At 36.3% G+C, this 21,400-nt stretch overlaps 1 protein-coding gene across 5 annotated transcripts in view; it reads left to right on the plus strand.

The window, feature by feature from the left end:
- PLS1 (plastin 1) overlaps positions 1-20,561 on the plus strand; it is a 48,714-nt gene extending 28,153 nt beyond the window's left edge. For 4 of the 5 annotated variants that reach the window (XM_074833821.1, XM_074833820.1, XM_074833822.1 and 1 more), the window contains exons 5-17: positions 1,195-1,327; positions 2,244-2,325; positions 3,637-3,802; positions 3,898-4,040; positions 5,524-5,619; positions 7,181-7,376; positions 9,089-9,109; positions 12,463-12,541; positions 13,626-13,740; positions 15,405-15,538; positions 16,482-16,605; positions 18,759-18,883; positions 19,351-20,561. In XM_074833821.1, the coding sequence (XP_074689922.1) occupies positions 1,195-1,327; positions 2,244-2,325; positions 3,637-3,802; positions 3,898-4,040; positions 5,524-5,619; positions 7,181-7,376; positions 9,089-9,109; positions 12,463-12,541; positions 13,626-13,740; positions 15,405-15,538; positions 16,482-16,605; positions 18,759-18,883; positions 19,351-19,486 (1,550 nt within the window). In that variant the 3' untranslated portion in view covers positions 19,487-20,561. The remainder of the gene's footprint in view (positions 1-1,194; positions 1,328-2,243; positions 2,326-3,636; positions 3,803-3,897; positions 4,041-5,523; positions 5,620-7,180; positions 7,377-9,088; positions 9,110-12,462; positions 12,542-13,625; positions 13,741-15,404; positions 15,539-16,481; positions 16,606-18,758; positions 18,884-19,350) is intronic. The other variant, XM_074833824.1, reaches the window with a different exon arrangement.
- The last annotated feature ends 839 nt before the right edge of the window (positions 20,562-21,400 follow it).

Raw genomic sequence — 21,400 nt, forward strand, 5'->3', positions numbered from 1 at the left:
CCCATATGGTTTTTGCATAGCCTATCTCATACTTGAGAAGTGGCTTTTAATATTTAATCTCTGTTTCTTTCTACCTCCCCCTGCTGCATGTCACCTAAGTCGGTAATTGTGCCTAATTGCATTGCAGCTCCTGGTCAGAATGGTAACCACTTTCCAGGATCATATTGCAATAAGCATTATTGCAACTTTTTTGATTGACCTGAGTCTGGGATTTGCTGTGGTTCCAGAAGTGTGTTAAGATTCTATATGTGAGGAAGATTCACTTCAGTTAGCTAAAGGTGGTGATATCCTCTCTCTCGGTATTACCAGCTGCATTTGGTATATCTCCAAAGCAGGGAGTGTGTTCCATCTCAAAGGATGCCTGTAGGGGGGACACCATCAGAGCTAATTGTTTAGACTCCCTTTCACTTTTGGTGGAGAGAAACTGACCTCACTAGAGTGCAATTCATCTGACCTGGCCTCATCACCCATCTAATTTATGATGAGATGAAGCATGTACTAGAATTTCACATTTCTTCCCAGTGGCTATGAAAGAAGTGTAATGAATCGGGGGTAGGTACCTGTCTTGTATGCTTCTTGAGGTAAGTGAGGTGAATACCACCTGTACTGTCTGGGAATTTGGATACTTATACTTGATTGACTGTTGTCTAAGCATTCTTAGATACATAGTAATAAATCCTGCACTAAATAGGAAAAAGAACTTAAACCTGAGGTACTAAACTTTTTAAGTTTGTCAAAGCTAAATACAGCACAGTAATCCAGATTATAGTCTCAAAAGTACTACCAGTCTCTGAAGTTCTACTAGAACGCAGATCAAAATGCTGCATTTTAAACCAAGGCGTATAGATTGAAATGTTGCATATTTCAGATCACAAATTTCCTGCTTTTCACTGCAATTGCTGAGAAACTGAATTTGAAGCCTGCCATGATGATACCTTCCCCATTATGTGACTATGATTTTTATGTTGTCCTTTAGAAAATCACCAGATGTTTAGAGGGTGCGGTAGAGGAAATATCAATCTGTTCTGACCATTTTTTGTGTTCTTTGCCACTGGTCTGATTCTTGCCATAACTGGCCCCTGTGAAACTAAGGGGTTTTGTTGCAGATGAACCTCTTTGACCCAAGTCTGATGTTTAGTAGTATATGTTTGTGGAAGAGATTATAGATTATTTCAATGCTGTTTTTCTTTGCAGAGGAAGAAAAAGTTGCTTTTGTTAATTGGATAAATAAAGCTCTACAAGATGACCCAGACTGTAAGCACCTCCTACCCATGAATCCATCAGATGCCAGTCTTTTTAAATCCCTTGCAGATGGCATTCTCCTCTGGTGAGTCCAGGGTTGTGAGAAAGGAAAGAAATTAATCTCAAAGGTTAAATGTTGATCACACTGACATGAACTGGAAAACTTCTGACAGGCTTTAACATCAAGACTCAACTCTTAAATATTTCAACCAGTGTGAAAGATGGGGAAAATCTCTTTGCCCATAGAAATGTTATTTTTAGCAAATTTTTTTATGTGACTCTGTGCATATATTACAGAAGTGAGTTTCCACTTCAGGTCCATAATGATATACATCACATATGTGCAGGCTGTTTATAAAGGAGGTAATTACACAATTCATATATTAACTAGCTGTAATAATTAGAAAACTTTGCTATTTCAAATATTTTTAAGAGTTACTAAATGTAGTTACTAAATCATGGGATCACAGGAAGAAGAATCTGAATTAAATCTGTGGTAGAACAGAGAGCATATAGTAGGTCTTTTAAGTTTAGTCTGCTGTAACTTCCTAGTTAAAGTAGACTAATAGTGCTTATTCATACACAATAGTAACAAGGAATTAGCATATTAGTATTGATGTGAATTAGTCTTTGAGATCTTTGTAGATGCAGGATACTATAGAAATTCAGTGTGGAAATATATTGACTATATTACAGAGATTTTCACTAGAGACTACATGACTTCAGTTTACAGTTTTAATCTTCTCAAGAACCTTTTTTGACAGCACAGACATGCTCTTACTTAACTCTAAAACCCAATTGCTCAAGTTTCTTATATCTAAGGTTTTCTGGATGAACATGCAATTATTTAACAGGGAGAGGAGATATAGAGGATGAGGTGGTCCTTTTTTTTATCTTGTCAGAAATATTTATAGCTAGTTTGAAGTGTTAGGAGTTTATAATCAAATAATATATTTTCTGACAAATGGAAGTTTGAATAAACTCTCACTTTTCTTCCTTAGCAAAATGATCAACTTTTCACAACCAGATACAATTGATGAAAGGGCTATTAATAAGAAGAAACTCACACCTTTCACTGTTTCTGTAAGTACTGCACAGAGAGGAACTTGCCACAAATGAAGTAGTAAAATATTTTTCTATAGACTTGTTTTAATGACAGTTCTCCTGATGGATAAAAAAAAAAGTTCTATGTATGAAACAAAAATTCAAAGCATGAAATTGTATTTTCTAAAACTGCTGAATTCTCCTGTTTCTTAAATGATTTACAGGAAAACTTGTATTTTTCGTGCTCTCCTTAGTTCTTTCCCTATTTTCTGTTCTCATTTTCCTTTACTAAGTATCTGAAGAAAATAATTTTAGGCTTCTGAGTGGGTGATCAGGTTGTATTTTAGCAATGCAGAAGGTATCTGCGTGGCTGTATACTGTATGGTAGGGTGGTGCATTTTCAATAGTGGAGAGTACCTTGGACAGAAGATGAGACTTTCAGTTGTGTGTGAAGTCATGAAAATGTTTGAGAGAAACAGTATTTAAGACCATAGGTTTGGGCATAAGAAAATAGGTCTGGAAGAGGGGAATAGATCCATAAGTTACCCGCCTGAGGGGAAAAATAAAAAATCCTGATTAAAAATCTCAGTTAATTGCCAGACTTTTCATTTCAGGCTGTGACATGAAAATATGAAAAGTTAAAACACCATGTTCTAAATCCTTCAAGTGGGTTTTGTAATCTCTACTTAAAGATGTGTCAGCAAAGATGATACGACATGTGATTATGTTGTCTCTGTAGATAGTTAAAATATGACATGAGAAAATAGAGAGTAATATTTAGGAGAGCTGCCAGGTATTTCTTCTTGGAATGTGTCGTCTGTGACAAATCACTATCTTTATCTTCAGTGTCAGGATGCTGAATTGCCATGGTTTTCTTACACTGTCTGTTCAGTTACAGTTTAACAGTTGCTTGAGCAAATGTGTAAGCCTGGGTAAGATCCAAGATGGGATGACAGTCATGTCAGTAGACTCCTGCACAGGGCAGAATTCATATGAGCACGTTTTTCCACAGGATCAAGCCCTTGATATTTTAAGCAATATTGTTTAATTTGTGTATGTGATACTTATGAATTACAAAAAATATTTTGATTAGAGTATTCCTCAGCGATACAACCTGCAGAAGGTGGTCTATGATTTTTTTGGTGAGTCCATACTGTCAATAATGTCCATTAAATTTTGATAACATATGTGGTGGTTCACAAAAAAAACTCCAGAGTGCAGTTTTCCACTGGGAATCATTGAACTAATGCATTATTTCTTATAACTTCTAAAACTTAAAAAAATTAATATGAACAAAATTACTAAGAATTACAATCTTATAGATTTGTTAAACAATGATATTCCAAATAGGAAAACCTAAACCTGGCTCTGAACTCAGCATCTGCTATTGGCTGTACGGTTGTCAATATTGGATCACAAGATCTGCAAGAAGGAAAACCACACTTGGTGTTAGGACTCTTGTGGCAGATCATTAAAGTTGGTCTTTTTGCCGATATTGAGATCTCCAGAAATGAAGGTAAGAGTAATGCCAGGTATAGCAATGTTGGCAATTTGGAATTAAGTGAGACCACAACAGCAATGATTTCAGCTTTTTTTCAAACTTGCTTTTAGCTCTTATCGCCTTGCTAAATGAAGGGGAAGAACTAGACCAGTTAATGAAGCTTTCCCCAGAAGAGCTCTTGTTACGCTGGGTGAACTACCATCTGGCCAGTGCCGGATGGCAGAAAATCAGTAACTTCAGCCAAGACATCAAGGTATGTAGTTATCGCTCTGATAATTGAACATAATGGTATTTAAACACACTATGCATGGAAACAAATTAGTCAGATCAGAAGTATTTAGAAAAATAGTAGTCATCTACTTTTTCCAGCTATAGGTTCATCCCGCGTTTTTCAACACTGAAAGATCATTGTTTTGATCTCTCATACCCTGTTCAGTTGCTCGTACCATGTATTCTCACATCACAGTGCAAAGAGAACATTTTGGAGAAGCTCATATTCAGGGAAGTTCTAATGTTCTAAGATTGTTATTAGAGTTATTTAGGACAATTTGTACTACCCTTATTAGTTATCTTTTTCTTGTCCATCCTTCTCTGCTCCTGGGTCTGCAGATACCCATCTTTTCTTTCTTTTGTTGTTTTAAAGACATGTGTGGCTTTAAATCTCTTCCCAGTGCCTATTTGCTCATGGTGATTGCCCTTCCTACCTAGCATTCCACAGAGGAGTAGGAAACCTCTTGAGGAAAGAGCAGTTATTCAGAGGGCTGTGTGGAGTAGCTACTGATCCTTGATCCAAGGAGAGCGCAACCCTCCTCAATCACCGTGCTTTGCTGGTGTGCCAATTTACTGACACAAGGGGACTGAAAGGCATGCTGGTTCCTTGGGGCAGATGGCAGATCTGCATATTTCTTCTCCTTCAGTCATTCTGCATAAGGTATGCAGAGTACTGTAGAAGAGAGAAAAACCCAACTTTTTAAACCTAAAAGCAAAGGAGAAAGATTCCCTAAGGTGATAAGTCCTCTTTTTGTTGAAGAAAACCATGTCATTAATTGCTAGTTCAATCTTTTGAAATGCCACCAAGAAGGCTATTGTTAAAGCAAACCTTTACTTAAGGTTTTATATGAAAACTGTTACTATGATAAAAATGTTACATGCTATTTAAGAAAAGTATTAAACACTTGTAAAACTAGCAGATTTTTGGTTTATCTTCCTGGTTTCTTTGTGGGGAAAAAAACTAGAAGCATACTGAAAACTGCATCAAATAAATATAATTTCTGTTGTCACTATAGATTCACTCTAAAAAAGCCACTTTGCTCTCCATTTTTAATTCCATTACCTCATCAGTTAAGACAGATATATTTTTATAGAACAGTCTGTTTGAAAATGATAGTGAAGGAATAAAATACCAACACTGAAAAGATCCGTATTGGGGTTTTTTTGTGGGTAACCTATATAAATTTGCCTTAAGTATCTTAATTACAGCTGTCTAGTTCATATTCAGCAGAATAAATTTAACATTGTCCAGAATAATTAGCAGGCATTCCTTTTCTCCCTCAACTGGCTAAATAAGTTCTATGTGAAATAGCATAGTAAAATGGCTGTATGATCTCATCCATATTCACTGAAATTAGGGTGCCATATTTTTTACTTCTATGGCTTTTGAATTGGACTATAAGCAGTAAATGGCTATGAAAGGCTATATACTTGCTCTTTTTAAAATATTACACTGCTTGTTTTAGGATTCAAGAGCATACTACCATCTGTTAAATCAGATTGCACCCAAAGGAGATGACCTTGCTGAATTGCACATTAAAATTGACTTATCAGGATTTCATGTAAGTATCCAGAAATGTAAAAATAGACTGAAATTACTGGAGACCTCTATGTATGGATGTATCTAACATCCTGGTTACAAGGCTGTCCCAGAATCCTCTTTTGTTCTGTAAAGCATACAAAAGATCAGTCAGATTCCTCAAAGTCACAAAAGCTTAAATAGGTAAAAACTTGAGTAAAGTTCCAAAGTGCTGCTGAAACAGGGTAACGCATCCTGCAGTCTAAAATTTGGAGCTATGCTTTACTTGGAGTATGTCTAACTGCTTTTTTATTTTCAGTTGGATCCTCCAACATGAATATTACAACATCCTGCTCAGTTTTGCTCTTCTGTAATTCAGACAAGGAAAGAGCAGACTTCACAAACCTTGTGATCTTTCTTCAAACCAAACAGCATTCAGAAATAGCATGTGAGCCCTTCCAGTAACCAGCAGGAAAGTGTAGCATCCATGAAGCCTTAAGTTGTAAAGGGATAGAGGGTCTAAAATCAGCCTAGGTAGATCTGAAAAACACTTTTCACTAAGCTGCTACATAATGCTTGTCGGAAGGATTGTTCTGAGAATGCATTTAATGCAAAACTGAACTGCATGCCTGAGATATAGATATCTATATTTCAATCAGAATCTTAAATAGAATCTCGTTATTCATTATAATAATGAAAACCCACATGCAAAACTGCATTTGCTTACCAGCTTTAGTTCTCTCAGACTCCTTCATGAGGACAGCTCTGTTTTGTTTGTTTGCTTTTGTTTTGGATGCTTTTTTGGAGTGAGAAAGGATAGTAGTTCATTTTTTTTCCACATCATTTCCTACAGTTCATATGTTCATGTTCTGTAATGGGTTATAAACCCATATCAGTAACATGTAACAACTTGTTCTAGAGCAAGTTTCTGGGTGAGTGTACCAACGTTGAATTACTGTCTGTTATTCAATTCTAACAGTAATTCAATTACTGACTCATTTCCATATACATAGTAAGTCTTAGTGTTGTGAAGATTAGAGGCAAAAAGTATATGCTACACAGTTTTGAACACCAATTTATTCTGTGTACGTTTAAAATAATAAAAATAAAAGAATAAACAAAATAACACATAGGTTAGCAATTTAAGATGATTCAGAAGTAAAAATATTAAAAGGAAAGCAAGGTAGTGAATTACCACATTCTGGAGCTTTCAAACTCTTACTGAGGGTTTTGGGCATCATTTGTAATTACTATGCTTGAAAATACCAGTTTAAAACGGTGATGGTGAACCTTTGGTACATGTAGCAGAATATGCAGTGTGGGAATCAACAGTCTGGAAATAGAAATATAACCACTACACCTCTGGCTGCTGCTGCTGTTGCTGCGATTCATGAGGAATGCTGGACAGGCAGCCACAGAAGTGAAGGACAAAAAGTGGAAGGAAGATGGGAAGAGAGGAATTGTTGTAGGCTGTCAGAGCTAGCTCAGGCATTGGGGAAATCAGGGAGGAGCTGACATGGGTCATTCAAGGATTTGCCGAACTGAAGATTCAGTGAAGAATGGAAACGTGCTAGTATTCATTATATTTTTTTCTTTTCTTCTAGGATAAAAATGACTTGAGGAGGGCTGAGTACATGCTCCAACAGGCAGATAAATTGGGCTGCAGACAGTTTGTTACTCCAGCTGATGTGGTTGCAGGCAACCCTAAACTCAATCTGGCTTTTGTTGCAAATCTCTTTAACACATATCCAGCCCTACACAAGCCTGACAACTCATCTTACGATTTCAATTTATTAGAAGGTACTCAACTTATTAAGCATTCAGGAGACAAGAATATTAGTGATTTCTATTTAAGTATTTCTTCTAGGTTGTAATATAGGATCCCTGTGTGATGGTGCCTGTGTTAACACCAGCATATAGAGCTTTCTTGCTAGCTTTCAATATAAGCCTTAGTAGAAATCCCTGTTACTGTGAATGTTGTTCACTTGTGTTAGCCTGACCAAAGGCTATTCCTGAATAACCTTCTATGATTCATTTGCAGCAGCAAAACCCATCCTCTTACTCCTTTTCCAGTTTTCTGTGCTTCTTTCCATGCTGTTATTTTAGCTGATATACAAATCCTAGCTTTCCCTAATTTGCAGTGCTGTACTAGGCAACTGTAAATAGTCTTAATGTACTTTTCACATATTGTGTTTATATATATGTGTGTGTATGTGTATTAGTTTGTTGCCTTTTAAAACAGGAAACATTAAAAAAAAAGGCTTCTGTATCAGCAACCTATATTAATCTATTGCATCAGTAACCTATATAGATCCTAGCATATCAGCAAGTTTGGGCTTTAACTGTTCAGTTTGGATGCCTAATGCTAGAGATAAAGGGATAATTGGTAGCAAACTTTGGCTGTTACCCTTTCTGTGGACCAGCTAATCTAGGATAATGAAATGGCTCCTGCCAGTGTATTTCACAGTTGTTGACTGATCTCAAGGGAATGGTGAGAATCAGGGATGCCGCACTCGGGAGAATCATCAGCAATGTTCACACATTCCTCTGCACTGCCTCCTCCTGCCTTCCTCTTACTGTTCCTATCAGGTTTCCTTTCCATCTAGGTGAGTCCATCTTCCTTTGCTCCTCTTTTTTTCATATTTTGTCTGCTCTGCTGCATCCCTGTGTCACAAATCTTGTATGCCTCAAACCACTCCTGTTTCAGGCTTCCTGCTCTTCTAGTTTCAGCTGGGTACCAGCTCTGTGATAGAGTTATCTGAGCACTGGAGGTAGTCTTCCCTTTTCAGCTGTGATATCCCTAGTCACTGCAGTCCCTGCTGTCCAGGACAAATGATTGAAGGAAAGGCCTGCTCTTCCTCTGCTGCAATTTTGTTAGAAATGTACGCTCTTGGAAATGTAAACAGGAGCTGTGTGGAGGTGGAATATGTTCACTTCAGCTTCTCTGTTCTGAACATAAAGTTGCAGGTGTGATTTGAAATACTGAAAACTTGATCAAATTTAGAAGAGTTTTCATTGACATGGCAAAAACCAGCTGAACTACTTTCTGAACTTTCCTAAAATATTTACATGAGATCTTATTTAGTCTTAGCTAAAACAGTTTATAAAAAGTTACAATCACCTGAATGCTAGATTATGATTTTGTAATGATAAATACTGGCCAAATTTAACTTACTGTTTATAGTGCATATTTTAGAAATGGATAATCATGCCAATGTTATCTGTTCAAAGGCAAGTAGACTCCTCTCCTTTGCCCCCAAATAACTCCTGTGGTGTCGCATAAATCTAAACTGTCAAAAGAGTTATTTCAGCCAAAACACAATGTTGTTAACGTGTTTTTCTGTTAAATTGTTTTATTTTTTTCCATGAAATCCTGTGTTTTTACTGATGTTTTCTCAAGATAGTGATATAAAATGTAAGACATTCATTTCTTTATAGTTTCATCATAGATTGTGTGTTGAAATCTGACTCATCATTTATAATGCTTTCCTATTTTGCTTCATGAAATGCAGATTTGACCCCTCCTAATGTAGGTACTGTATTTAGTACTTTTCTGTGCTCCATAAAAGTGTTTTTTCTTTTTTTTTTTTTTTTTTCCCTTCCCCCTAGTGTTTTAATCATCTCTGTCCCTTTCTGGTCAATTTTTGAATTGTTCTTGTATTTTTCTATTGCTTTAATATGCCATCATAAGTATAAGAGAAGAAAAAAAACCCCAGAGGTCTAGCATGATGCATATAAAAGGGGGGCAGGACTTGCAGTAAGTCAAATGCTATATAGTTCTTTCTGTGGGTTTAACCAGTAGGGGCTTTCCATGAACCAAGATGTAAAGCTCTAGGCATGTGTGGATGAGTAGAGCTTTCTGAAAGTCTTCATTTTCCTGCATAAATTCCATATTTTCAGTGACTGTTCCACCCAAAGAGTATGACATGGCTGTTCTCTTTGATTTAAGACAATGAACACCATGCATAAATTGACATAAATGTCTGTTGATGTGCACTTGTATATAGAGCATTTCTCTCAGGTATACTGACATAAAAAAATGAACATTTAATATCATGTAGGGATGGAGCAGGGAGTCCTGACCTCAGTCAGTACGCGACCTTTAACTGAGCGTTGCTGTTGCTCTGAGGAAGTTCTCCCTTGTGGGGAAGGCACCAGAGTTCGGAGGCTAAGTCACACAGAAAGCTGAGTTCCTGGGGGGAGGAAGAGGAGGCGTTTCTGTCCACCTCTGTTTCCTCTGGTGTAGATGACCTCTGCTGCTGTTGCTTACAGCAACACTGACAGCCTTCAAGGCTGTTATCACAAAAGGGTTAACTACTCCTGCTTGGGCCAGCTGAACTTAGGGTGCAATTTGCATCTTGAGCTCTGTTGTCTTTCAGAGAGAACTGTAGATATTTGGAGCCCTTTGGATTCTTGACCCCATCACTATGGCTACTCCCCACTCAGTTCCATAGTATAATGATCTTGAAGAAAAAGATAGCAATAAATATAAAGGATACTACCAAATTTGCTCCTCTCTTTTGTGTAGCTCTGCCCCCTTTCTGCAATTTTCCAATGATTTTGGCTATCTGCTGCACCACTCAGCAGAAGATATGCTCCTGATAGGATCACAAGGTATATTTTGAATAAGAGAATAGAGAGAAAAAAATCGGTCAGTTCTCAGCCGTCTGGAAAACTTATGAACGCTTATGTGTTGCATGATAAAGGGATTTGTTTAGAGTGGCATATTAAATATAGTGTGCTGGGTTTAGTTCCTGGATTCCTGCTATCCAAAAGGGTGCTGCCCAACTTGCATGTTCTTGCTCCTGCTTGGCTCCTTTGGATTCTTTCAACAGTATTAAGCATGCATTTTGAAATTCTCAGTGTGAGTGCAGTTGCTGAGTATCTGTTTTTGTAGATATGCTTTGTTCAGTAAGAGTTCATGAAATAATCCTGTTACTGTCTTTGCAAGTGTTCCTAAAAGCACTTTGTGGTCAGTATTTTAGATATTGCAAACCTACTCAAAGCTCAGTAAGGCTAAAAACTTTAAAAAAAAAAAAAAAAAGGCAAAAGGGACTTGTTTCAAAACACTATAACCTCTTAAGTTACTCTTTATAAACTTAAATTATATATCATGCTTGTATTTTGATTGTATCTTTTTTATGGAAAAACACTGCTTTTTTTAATAACTTTGTCATAAAATGTGATTCTTTGTTGTCTTTTAAATTTTGTTGTGGGAAGAAGTATGTGAAACAAAGATGACTCCCTGAAGACTTTGCAGAATAGTATTTTTCTTTGTTTCAGCATGTACTCATCAGTGACTCTTCGGTAATTTTTACAAGTAAATTTTTGAAACAAATACTAGTTTGAATTGCATATGAAAGACCTCAATTTAGGAAGAAAATATATCAGTAGGATGAATATCATCTATTTCATAATAATTAGAAAGAAAAGTAACTCATAAGCTGACTGAAACTTTTAATATAAAATTTATTCTGTTGGAAAATGTTCACTACAGCTGAAATTTCTGAATTTAATTTTTTTATAAATATATGTTCAAGTCCAGAACTTTCTGTATAGAAGTGGAAGAGACCTAGATTAAAATTGTAACCTCTGTCTAAAAAGTGATCTTATGACATAGGTCTATTTGATGGAAAAATGATATTAAAAAGGTTTTCTTTCTATTCTAATGAGGAATACATTATACAGTAGCTTCATTTTGCAAAAGCATTCATTGTTCTGTAGTAAACACAGAACTGCAGTACTAAATGAGACAGTTTTCATGCTACATAAACCTCGTTAGACAAACTCGGTACCATTATCCTCTAAGGAACAAATGAAAAAAGCAAAGGAAAATCTTACTCAGATTTTTTAAGTGTTTCAGTTTTGACAAATCTGTTCTTTCATTGTTTGGGGAGGTTTTCTGCCTCCTCAATGTTCCTTCTGTTCCTTAATTGTGGATGATCAGTCCAGGGGAACAGAGTGATGAGGTTATTCCAAGCTCACATATTCAGGCTAAGTATTTTCTTAAATGCTTTTTGCCTTGACATAGGAGAAAACAGCTTATGCAGCACTTCTTCACATGCGTTGGCCACAGATACAACATTACCTAAATTTTAACAATGTATGTAGAGAGTTAATGTATTTCTGCAAACTGTAACTTTATAGAGAAAGAAGGTTAGTTCAGGAACTCCTGAGTACAACAGATAAAAACAGTTTAAGTCAGGAGAGTGAAGATGTGTTTCGGTTTTTTTTCCTACTGAGTTGTCTGCGTTTCTCATAAGCAGAGTTGCTATTTAAAACTGTGAGAATAACTAGCCCCCTTGGAAGTATAAATAGCATCACAAAATTAAACAATACACTACTGCCTCGCTAAGTCTCTGGTGTTTAAAAAAGGTGAGGCCTATTGTTTTGGGGAGGACCTTGGAACTTAAGTGTGGAGAGAAGTGGAGCTGTAGCTTCTGGAATTTGATGCAATAAGTGTGTTGGAATATTTTTATTAAAAGTTAGTACTATTTCAAACAGATTTAAAGATACTGTTGAATGCAATTTTCACTGATTTTGCATTTAGGAAATGATTACTAGTCATCACTATTTTCTCCATGATATATTAATTATCTAAAATATAACCAATGAACTGTCTATTTCTGTATTTTATCAAATTGTATTTACACAGAAAAATGCAGTCTAATAGTACTCCCTGTAGTGCCTCTGGCCTTGTGCCCAGAACTGAGGGACTCTGAGTTTAATGGGATTACCTTGATTTATTGGCCAGTAGAGACTACTGTTTGGGAAAGGATGAATTCATTTTTCGGGGGGTGGGGGAAGGGATATGAGAGTCATTTAAACATTACTTATTAAAATGTTTTTTCCAATAATTTATATAGAACTATATTTGTAACCATAGGAGAAAGTAAGGAAGAAAGGACTTTCAGAAACTGGATGAATTCACTGGGTGTAAGCCCATATGTTAATCATTTATACAGGTGAGGCTTTTCTCTAAAACAATAATTTGATTTCACTTGGATGATGGGGAAGAAAGAAGGAGGGAAGAAGAAAGGGAAGTTGTATTTCTACTAGAAGAGTGATTTCTAGGTTTCCACACAGTGTGATAGGAACTTCAAGACTGGTCTGCAGAACTGCATTAAGCAGTATTGGACTTGGATATTCTACTCATGATCTAGAAATACTAGAAAACCTAAAAAGTTTTGATGTGCTCCCTTCACTCGTGTACTTTGAATTATGTTTTTTAAAAAGTTGAAAATTGTGTTTTACAACACATTATTTTTATTTCTCTCATGACAGATGAAATGACTACAAACCTATTAAAACAGTAATGTAATTCTAAACTAAAGAGAGGATAGATGTCTGCTGAGTAGACTGTAAGAATCTGTGCAGTGTGGTATTCCCTCAAAATAAAGGACTTTTTAGCATGTTTTTTAGATGCTTCTGATCACTTTCAAATTGTGCCAGCAGTTGATTCAAACCCTATCAATACAAGATGGGCTATAGGGAGAAACAGGGAACATCTGCTTACATGTATATTTTGCTGTTAGGTTTCATTGTTTCTGTTTTCTGACCTCTGCTAAGTGATACCATCTGTAGATAGCTTCATGTGGAGAATTCTGTTTAGCAAGTAACTGATACTGGTTTTGATTATTCTTTAGCAAAATACATCTGTAGGTGCAGATAAAGTATGAGTATTTAACATTTTGGGAATTCCTAAGGAAACTAAAACTAGATCAATAAATGAAAACTCTAGTTAGATGTTTCATCTTTGCCTACCCTATGAAACCAATTATTTAATTAAAAGTTGGTAAAACCAGTGGCGGTGTTTCCTTCACTGAGATTTGTGAAAATAATGAAATTAAATATACAATTTAATGTAAATAATCACAGAAATCAAGCAATACGATATAGGCCACTTTCTCTACAGAACAACACAAATTTTTACTTATGTGACTGGAATTTTTCAGCAACTTAATTACACTTGGGGAAGCCTGAAGTACTTAACATTTTCATTATGAATATGAGCTTTTGTACTTAAAACATTGTTTTACTCTCGTTTAGTGACCTCTCTGATGCTTTAATAATCTTCCAATTGTATGATATGACTCGTGTGACGGTTGACTGGAACCACGTCAACAAACCTCCTTATTCATTACTTGGTGGTAATATGAAAAAGGTGGGTAGATACTCTGTAATACAGTCCAGTTTCACTGTCTTCCATTGTGCTGTTTGTAGTAATTTGGGTTGTCTAGATTTGCATGCTACTGAGATAGTCCTGGCAAGAAAAAAAGATCTTCCAGATATTATCCCAAGGAATAAATAGCAGTTAGAGCATATACCACTTTAGTTTCTAAATGTGGACATCTTTTGGCAGTGTTTAATTTTGGGTCTAATTAGGGCTTATAAGTAAAAGTTTCAGACCTGACACAGATATTGTTGCCTGATGCTCTTATATTGTGAGGTGTTTCCTCACAGAGTAGTTTTATGTGCTGCCAGGAGAATTTGTGCGAGACTTGCAGAATCCAAGCTGTCAGTTAGTTTTGTGATCATTATGAAACCAGAAATGTAGATGGAAAAACAGTTACTGTCTAAGAACAACACGTTTATTGATGATCTAGACGAGGGGATCGAGTGTACCCTTAGTAAATTTGCAGAGGACACCAAGTTGGGTGGGAGTGTTGATCTGCTCGAGGGTAGGGAGGCTCTGCAGAGAGATCTGGACAGGCTGGAGCGATGGGCTAAGGCCAACTGTAGGAGTTTCAATAAGGCCAAATGCCAGGTGCTGCACTTGGGCCACAACAACCCCCAGCAGCGCTACAGGCTTGGGGAGGAGTGGCTGGAGAGCTGCCAGTCAGAGAGGGACCTGGGGTGTTGATTGACAGCCGGCTGAACAGGAGCCAGCAGTGTGCCCAGGTGGCCGAGAAGGCCAATGGCATCCTGGCTTGTATCAGAAATAGCGTGGCCAGCAGGGACAGGGAAGTGATCTTGCCCCTGTACTTGGCACTGGTGAGGCTGCACCTTGATTACTGTGTTCAGGTTTGGGCCCCTCACTTCAAAAAGGACATTGAATTACTCGAGCGTGTCCAGAGAAGGGCAACGAAGCTGGTGAAGGGTCTGGAGCACATGTCGTATGAGGAGCGGCTGAGAGAACTGGGGTTGTTTAGTTTGGAGAAGAGGAGGCTGAGGGGAGACCTCATCGCCCTCTACAACTACCTGAAAGGAGGTCACAGAGAGCTGGGGATGAGTCTCTTGAACCAAGTAACAAGCGATAGGACAAGAGGGAACGGCCTCAAGTTGCGCCAGGGAAGGTTTAGACTGGATATTAGGAAGCATTTCTTTACAGAACGGGTTGTTAGGTGTTGGAATGGGCTGCCCAGAGAGGTGGTGGAGTCCCCAGCCCTGGATGTGTTTACGAGTCAGACTGACATAGTGCTTAGGGATATGGTGTAGTTGGGAACGGTCAATGTTAGGTTAATGGTTGGACTAGGTGATCTTCAAGGTCTTTTCCAACCTAGATGATTCCATGATTCTGTGATTCATTTCAGTATTTTTCCAAAATCAGTTTTGATGCAAGTATAAATTCATTGACTTTAGTGGAAGTGAACTTTTTCTCAAGTGTGAAAAAAGATTATCGTTGGAATCTTGCATACTTGCATTTATAGTAAAAATTATCTGTGTTATGTTAATCACAGTGTAGAAAGGCTAGAAATCTTTCTCTAGCTCCAAATCTCATCATAGGTAACAGTAAATCAAAGTAATTCAGAATACACTTAGATTATAGGTCTGCATTATAGAAATACTAAGATGTTTTCATGATTTGCACACAACATTTATTTTTAGATTGAGAATTGCAATTATGCAGTAGAACTTGGGAAGACAAAAGCCAAATTCTCGCTGGTTGGTATTGCTGGACATGATCTAAATGAGGGTAATCCAACTCTTACTTTGGCTTTGGTATGGCAGCTGATGAGAAGGTAAGTTAGGCACATTATGTGATAAATATGTATGTATATGTATCTGTGTGTGTCTGTATATCAAGGCAAATTAAAGCTAGTATTCAGTTCACCCAACAGGTATTTTAAAGAGCCATCTTTAAATATCCCTCTTCTCTAAGATAAACTTTTATATATTTTTTTGTAGTTTTACATACTGTGTAGTAATTGAAACCACAATAGTGTATATGTGTACACATCCATTTATAGAGACAATTAAAACCTTACATACTAAAAATTGTTATTAAAATTATAAATCCTCCAGCAAGCAAAAAGAGCACAACTTATTTCAGGTTGATTCTATGTATCTTTCCGTAAGTAGAGAATAATTCAAATATTTGTAAAATCAAAAAAGAAAGATAAATAGGAAGAGGTATGTATGCTATAGAAGTTAAAAATGGGAAGAAATGTTTAGGCCATCACAGCTCCAGTAATGAAATTATTATAAAATCAGGATCTTCCTAGGGCATTGAGCAGGAAAAAAATATATTATAACCTGATTTCAGTAGAGTATTTTATTGCAAATATTTTGCACAAGTCAATTTTCTTACACCTACCCAAAAACACTCAATGCTTTTTGTTTCTCATACTACTGTGATTCAGTTTTCAAGGTGACTTGGATGGTAGGGAGCCATTTAAACTTATAAAGTAAAATTAGTTATGATGTGCTGAGTAAAACAAATATATGAAGAAGATGTGACAGTAAATATTATGAATTTTTGGATGTTATTTTATTCTTGCAACAACCAAAAAAGTGATTTTAAGTGTTAAATAGTTTATAAAGTAAGGGTACCTTATGAAGATGAGTACTTGGCATTGTTACTGTGCTGAAGTAATATTTTACTTTTGCTTGTAGCTTTGTACTGTTAGCAGAGTTGACTTCTACCATTCACTTTAACTTGGACTCTTACTTTCTTTATTAAAGGTATACTTTGAATGTACTATCAGACCTCGGAGAGGGGGAAAAAGTAAATGATGAAATTATTATTAAGTGGGTGAATTGGACACTTGCAAATGCAAATAAGAAAACTTCAATTACAAGTTTCAAGGTAATCAAATTAACTTACTTTTCTTCTTTCCACATATTATCAGATCTGGGATTTTTAACCTGATCTGTAACAATTTGGCTTTAACAGGGGCTCTCCCAGCAGCTAGCATAATTGTGTAAGGAAATATTTCTGACAGTCTGTGAATCTTCAAAAGTATTTTACAAGCCTGTTAATAAACAAAAAGAAATTGTAATTGCTGCTGTAAGATTCAAAACAAAACAAAAAAACCCCACCACCACTAACAACAAAGGCAACACTTTCAAAGGGGTTTCTGTCTGAAGTTACCAATGTTTGGACATGGCATGTCATATATCTTCCAAATTTTTGGATCTAGGCAGTATCATGCTTGTACAAATGTGAACAGTTTGGGGGGGAAATCACCATTTTTAATAACAGATGGTCAAAAATATGTACTCGTGTGTGACAGAGCCAGGAGAGGGAGCGCAAATTAACCAGTGACATCTCTTGTTTTCATTGCCATGCTGATGTGCAGCAGACCTGTACAAAATAGCAGCTTTTCCCATTCAGCAAATATGAACAAAATTGATAAAGGAAGCTTTCCTTTCATGTTTTTGAAGTGTTAAACATAGAAGAAGTCGTGTATGTCAGGTGTGTCATGCAGTGTGAATCTCATTCTTTAGAAATGGTAGATCAATAATAGCACTTGCATGCAAACATAACATCCTTATACAGGTGCATTGTATACTCTGAAAGGTTATGTCGGTGGCTCACAACAGGAATGTAAGAACCTAGCAAGTTAAATATTTGAGAGCTCACTGTGTTATGAAATTGAATTAGGTAAGCATTAGGCAAAAGGTAATATCAAATAACTTTATAGAACAAAATATTTTTTACTCTAAAAGGTAACTTAGGTCTTCAAGGAATTGCTGCCTCTCTTATTTCTACACAAATTGTAATAAGGGTGGTATAAAGAAGTTGAAAGTATGAAGAGATCTGTCCCAACATCTTGCTTTTGGTATGCCTGTGGTTTTGGGGGGTCATTGGTTGTGTTTTTAAGGTAATTCAACTGACGGTAGACCAATGAGGAGCTACTGACATAAAGTGACATTACTCAGCATACCTTTTTTTTACTACTGATTTTTGACAACGTTCATGTATATATTGTCTATCACAATTTGAATTTTTGTCTATATTTTGGGGTTACTGCAGCAAGCAGATTGTATAGCAGAGAACACAGAGATCCCTGATATTTATTGTGGACTATGAAAGCAAAGCTCTATTGAATATAGCGCTGAGGGATATGGTGGAGTTGGGAACTGTCAGTCTTAGGTTAACGGTTGGACTAGATGATCTTCAGGGTCCTTTCCAACCTAGATGATTCTGTGAATTGCCATTAGTTCAAACAATAAAAATGACGAAAGTGTGGTTTCTGGCTTATGGTCTTGGGGAGGTACTCCATGCATTCAGTGTCTTCAAGCAAATGTATATTACTATTTTTAAATGTGTAATTAATATGATGGGTGTATAGGACTTCACTGAATTTGAAATCAGAGTTCTGACCTGGTGGCGAAGGCAGCCATGTCATGAGGCTCATGTGCCAAGCCCCTGCAGGGACAGAGCCAGCCTCACTGGCACTGCTGCTGACTCTTGGTTTGACACAGCTGCTTATCTGCCCTGACAGTTGGGAAGAAATAATTGCAGCAATAGCACTTGCTGTTTTAAGAATAGAAGAAAACACATGTCCGTGTATTAAATACAGAACACAGACTGCTTGTACTAGCTCAGAATACCATCTGAGTTGAAAAATTATAAAAAGTGAGGCACAAGCTACTGCAGAAAATAGTTCCATTACAAGAAAAGGAGAAAAATAAAAGTAGTTGGGGAATGTAAATAGCTTTTTGTTGTCTTTAACAGTTCCCTTCCTTCCTTAGGGAAGGGGGGGAGTTTCATTAAATAATTTAAACCATTTGTGGAATAATAATACCAACACTGAGTGTGAACCTTAGCATTCTGATTGCGGAAAAGAACATTAGACCTCATAAAGAGGGAGAAAAACCTTCACGTGATAAAGTAACAAAATATGCTGCTATCTTTCAGTAGGTATGCAAGATGTGCTGTAGCGTTTTTTGCATGTGAAGACAGAATAATCAAAGCAAATTCCTTATACTAATCTTTTCAGTCTTTTCTTTTAGGACAAAACAATTAGCACTAGTTTACCTGTCCTAGATTTAATAGATGCCATTGCACCAAAAGCAGTTCGTCCAGAAATGGTCAAGAGGGAAGATCTTTCTTACCAGGACAAATTGAATAATGCTAAGTGAGTTTTAAATGAATGCTTTGTGTTTTCCTTAAGTGCAGGAAATGCATGAATTCATTGTGTAATGGATGATTTACTGATTTGTTAACAGAGAGATTACACTAATATTAGTTGATCTGTTTCAAACAGAAATATTATAAATTTAATATTCTAGAGCTATTTTTCTAGCATATTTAAAATATGAACTCACATTCATGGCTAATATGACCTACCACTACTGTGCTGCAATTGGTTTATTAATAGCCTGCCATAACTCATATTGGTTTTGACAAAAAATGCTTTGATAACCGGTAGCCAAATGTCTGCCAATACAATTGCTAATTACATCACAATAACATCCATTTTCTCGTAGAGTGTAAGTGCTGACTGAACAGGCATATCCTGCTATTAAAATCGATTGTTTTGAATCTTGTCATGCTAGTAGATGCAAGGAAAATAACAATATTTATTTTCTCTTGTTTTCCAAGGTATGCCATTTCAGTTGCTCGAAAAATTGGTGCTCGTATATATGCTCTTCCGGATGATCTGGTTGAAGTGAAGCCAAAAATGGTGATGACAGTGTTTGCATGTTTGATGGGAAGAGGACTGAACAAAATAAAATAATGAAGACATGTAATTTAACTTTCTGCCATGTTAAGCACGATGAATGCCTCGCGGTTTACAGAGTTCTGAAGCTTAGTATAAAAGAAGAAAATTTGTATGCACAAATATACTCATTAATTATGTTTTAATAATGTGTTTATATTAGTTAAAATTTTATTCAATTTCACAACATGCTGATTATTTATGGATAATATTGTTTTCAGAACATGTTCATAACCAAATTAACATCACAGATTTGTATTACTTTAAAAAAAAAAAAACCCACAATATTAATCAAGCTTCATTTGTATTTGTTTCCATAGCATTGTGAGAATCTGCATCATCTTACATATGTTATTTCAGGACCTATTGTAAAACATTGTTTGATTTTTGTGGGTGTTACTTACATATAGTCATACAAGTCTCAAGGTGAATTCCAATCTCCTCACTGCACAGAAGTTATCATCCTTGCCTTATTGTTTGAGAAGAACTCCTGTTGAAGCCAATGGGAGTCTTGTCACTGACTTCAGTGAGAGCAAGTGAAGGCCTATGATAATGTCTGGAAACTAAGGAATGTTCATAAAGCTGATAAAACTTTTTTGTGGGCATAATCCTTAAATATATGCAGTGGTTATTGAGCAGCAACTTTTATGGTCTGTGTGTTAAGAAAAAACAGCAAATAGTAAGCAGAAATGTAATTGTGTCATTATTAGGTCTGCATATGCGCTAGCTTTTGCAGTTGATTTTTTAAAAAAATTTTCATAAAATATTGTATAACAAAACAATAAAGAGCTGACTTGTCCAGATTGGGGTTCACATTAATGTATTGCATTTCCTTATAGATTATTCCTGTGATTTTCCTAAAGAGTATATCATGTGTGCAGAGGTTTTGTCTAGAAAGACTGGTGCATTGTCTGGATGATATAAAGTCCATAATTATTTTCTTATTAATTTTTAAGTAAGTACTTGTACTCCTTTCTCTGCCACTGTAAATTTTCACCAAACATTCTAGAGCTGGATCTTTAATAAAGCTGTTACCAGAAGCCTAACAGTGAGAAAAAGAAAACTAAATAAAAATAAAATATTTTTTGTTTAAGTATGAGGCTGCTACTTTCTCTCAGCTCCTGAAAAGTCATAAATGTGGCAAAACCCAAAAAATTTGACTAAGCTTTACATCTTCATTATCTTGCACAACATATTAACAAAAAGAAGATGCATCCATTTAGTTTCTATTATATAGTGGGATACTGGGAGTTGAGAGAATTAAGTGCTTGGATTTAGATCAGTTTGTCTCTGTTTACTAGTTTGTATTGTCTGGATGAGAATAAATTATTAATACTTGATAGTTGTTTATTCCCAGTTTCAAAAAAATGAGCGAGTGGGTAGAGAATTTGCCCTGATTCTGGAGATCAATCAGTCTAAGTCCTCATTCAAGATAGGCTAAACTAAGGCTTCCTTAATCTCTATACTGTGAGAATAAATGATCTCTTCCTAAAATAGGCAATCCTAAAAGTAGTGTATGTACCTACCCCAGCACTTGGCAACTTACTCTGTAAGGGTCAGTATTTCCTGTTAACTATTGCTGTAGTGCTTGGTTCCCGTTAAGAAAAAAATCTGCTACAATTATGTGGCTCATTATTATACGTCCGGAATGACTTTAAACTTTGATCAAATTGAAATGGGTTTTCAGGGGCAACCATCTTAGGCTTCTCAGTATAAACGTCTGACATATATGCTAACTAAGAGCTACGTGCTGAAGAATAAATGACCACTCACACCATCTGAAAAGAATTGCCTTCTCAGAATAATGTTTGTTTTAAAGACTGCAAGTGTTAACCAAATGCTATTTTTTCTAAAGGAGATTCAAAAAACAGTGAGGCAGACTTGCAGCTTCCATTAATCCTGATAGCTCAGCTGGTCAGGAAAGCCATGAAC

This window comes from Strix aluco, chromosome 9 (genome assembly GCF_031877795.1).
Source record: "Strix aluco isolate bStrAlu1 chromosome 9, bStrAlu1.hap1, whole genome shotgun sequence".
Lineage (NCBI taxonomy): Eukaryota > Metazoa > Chordata > Aves > Strigiformes > Strigidae > Strix > Strix aluco.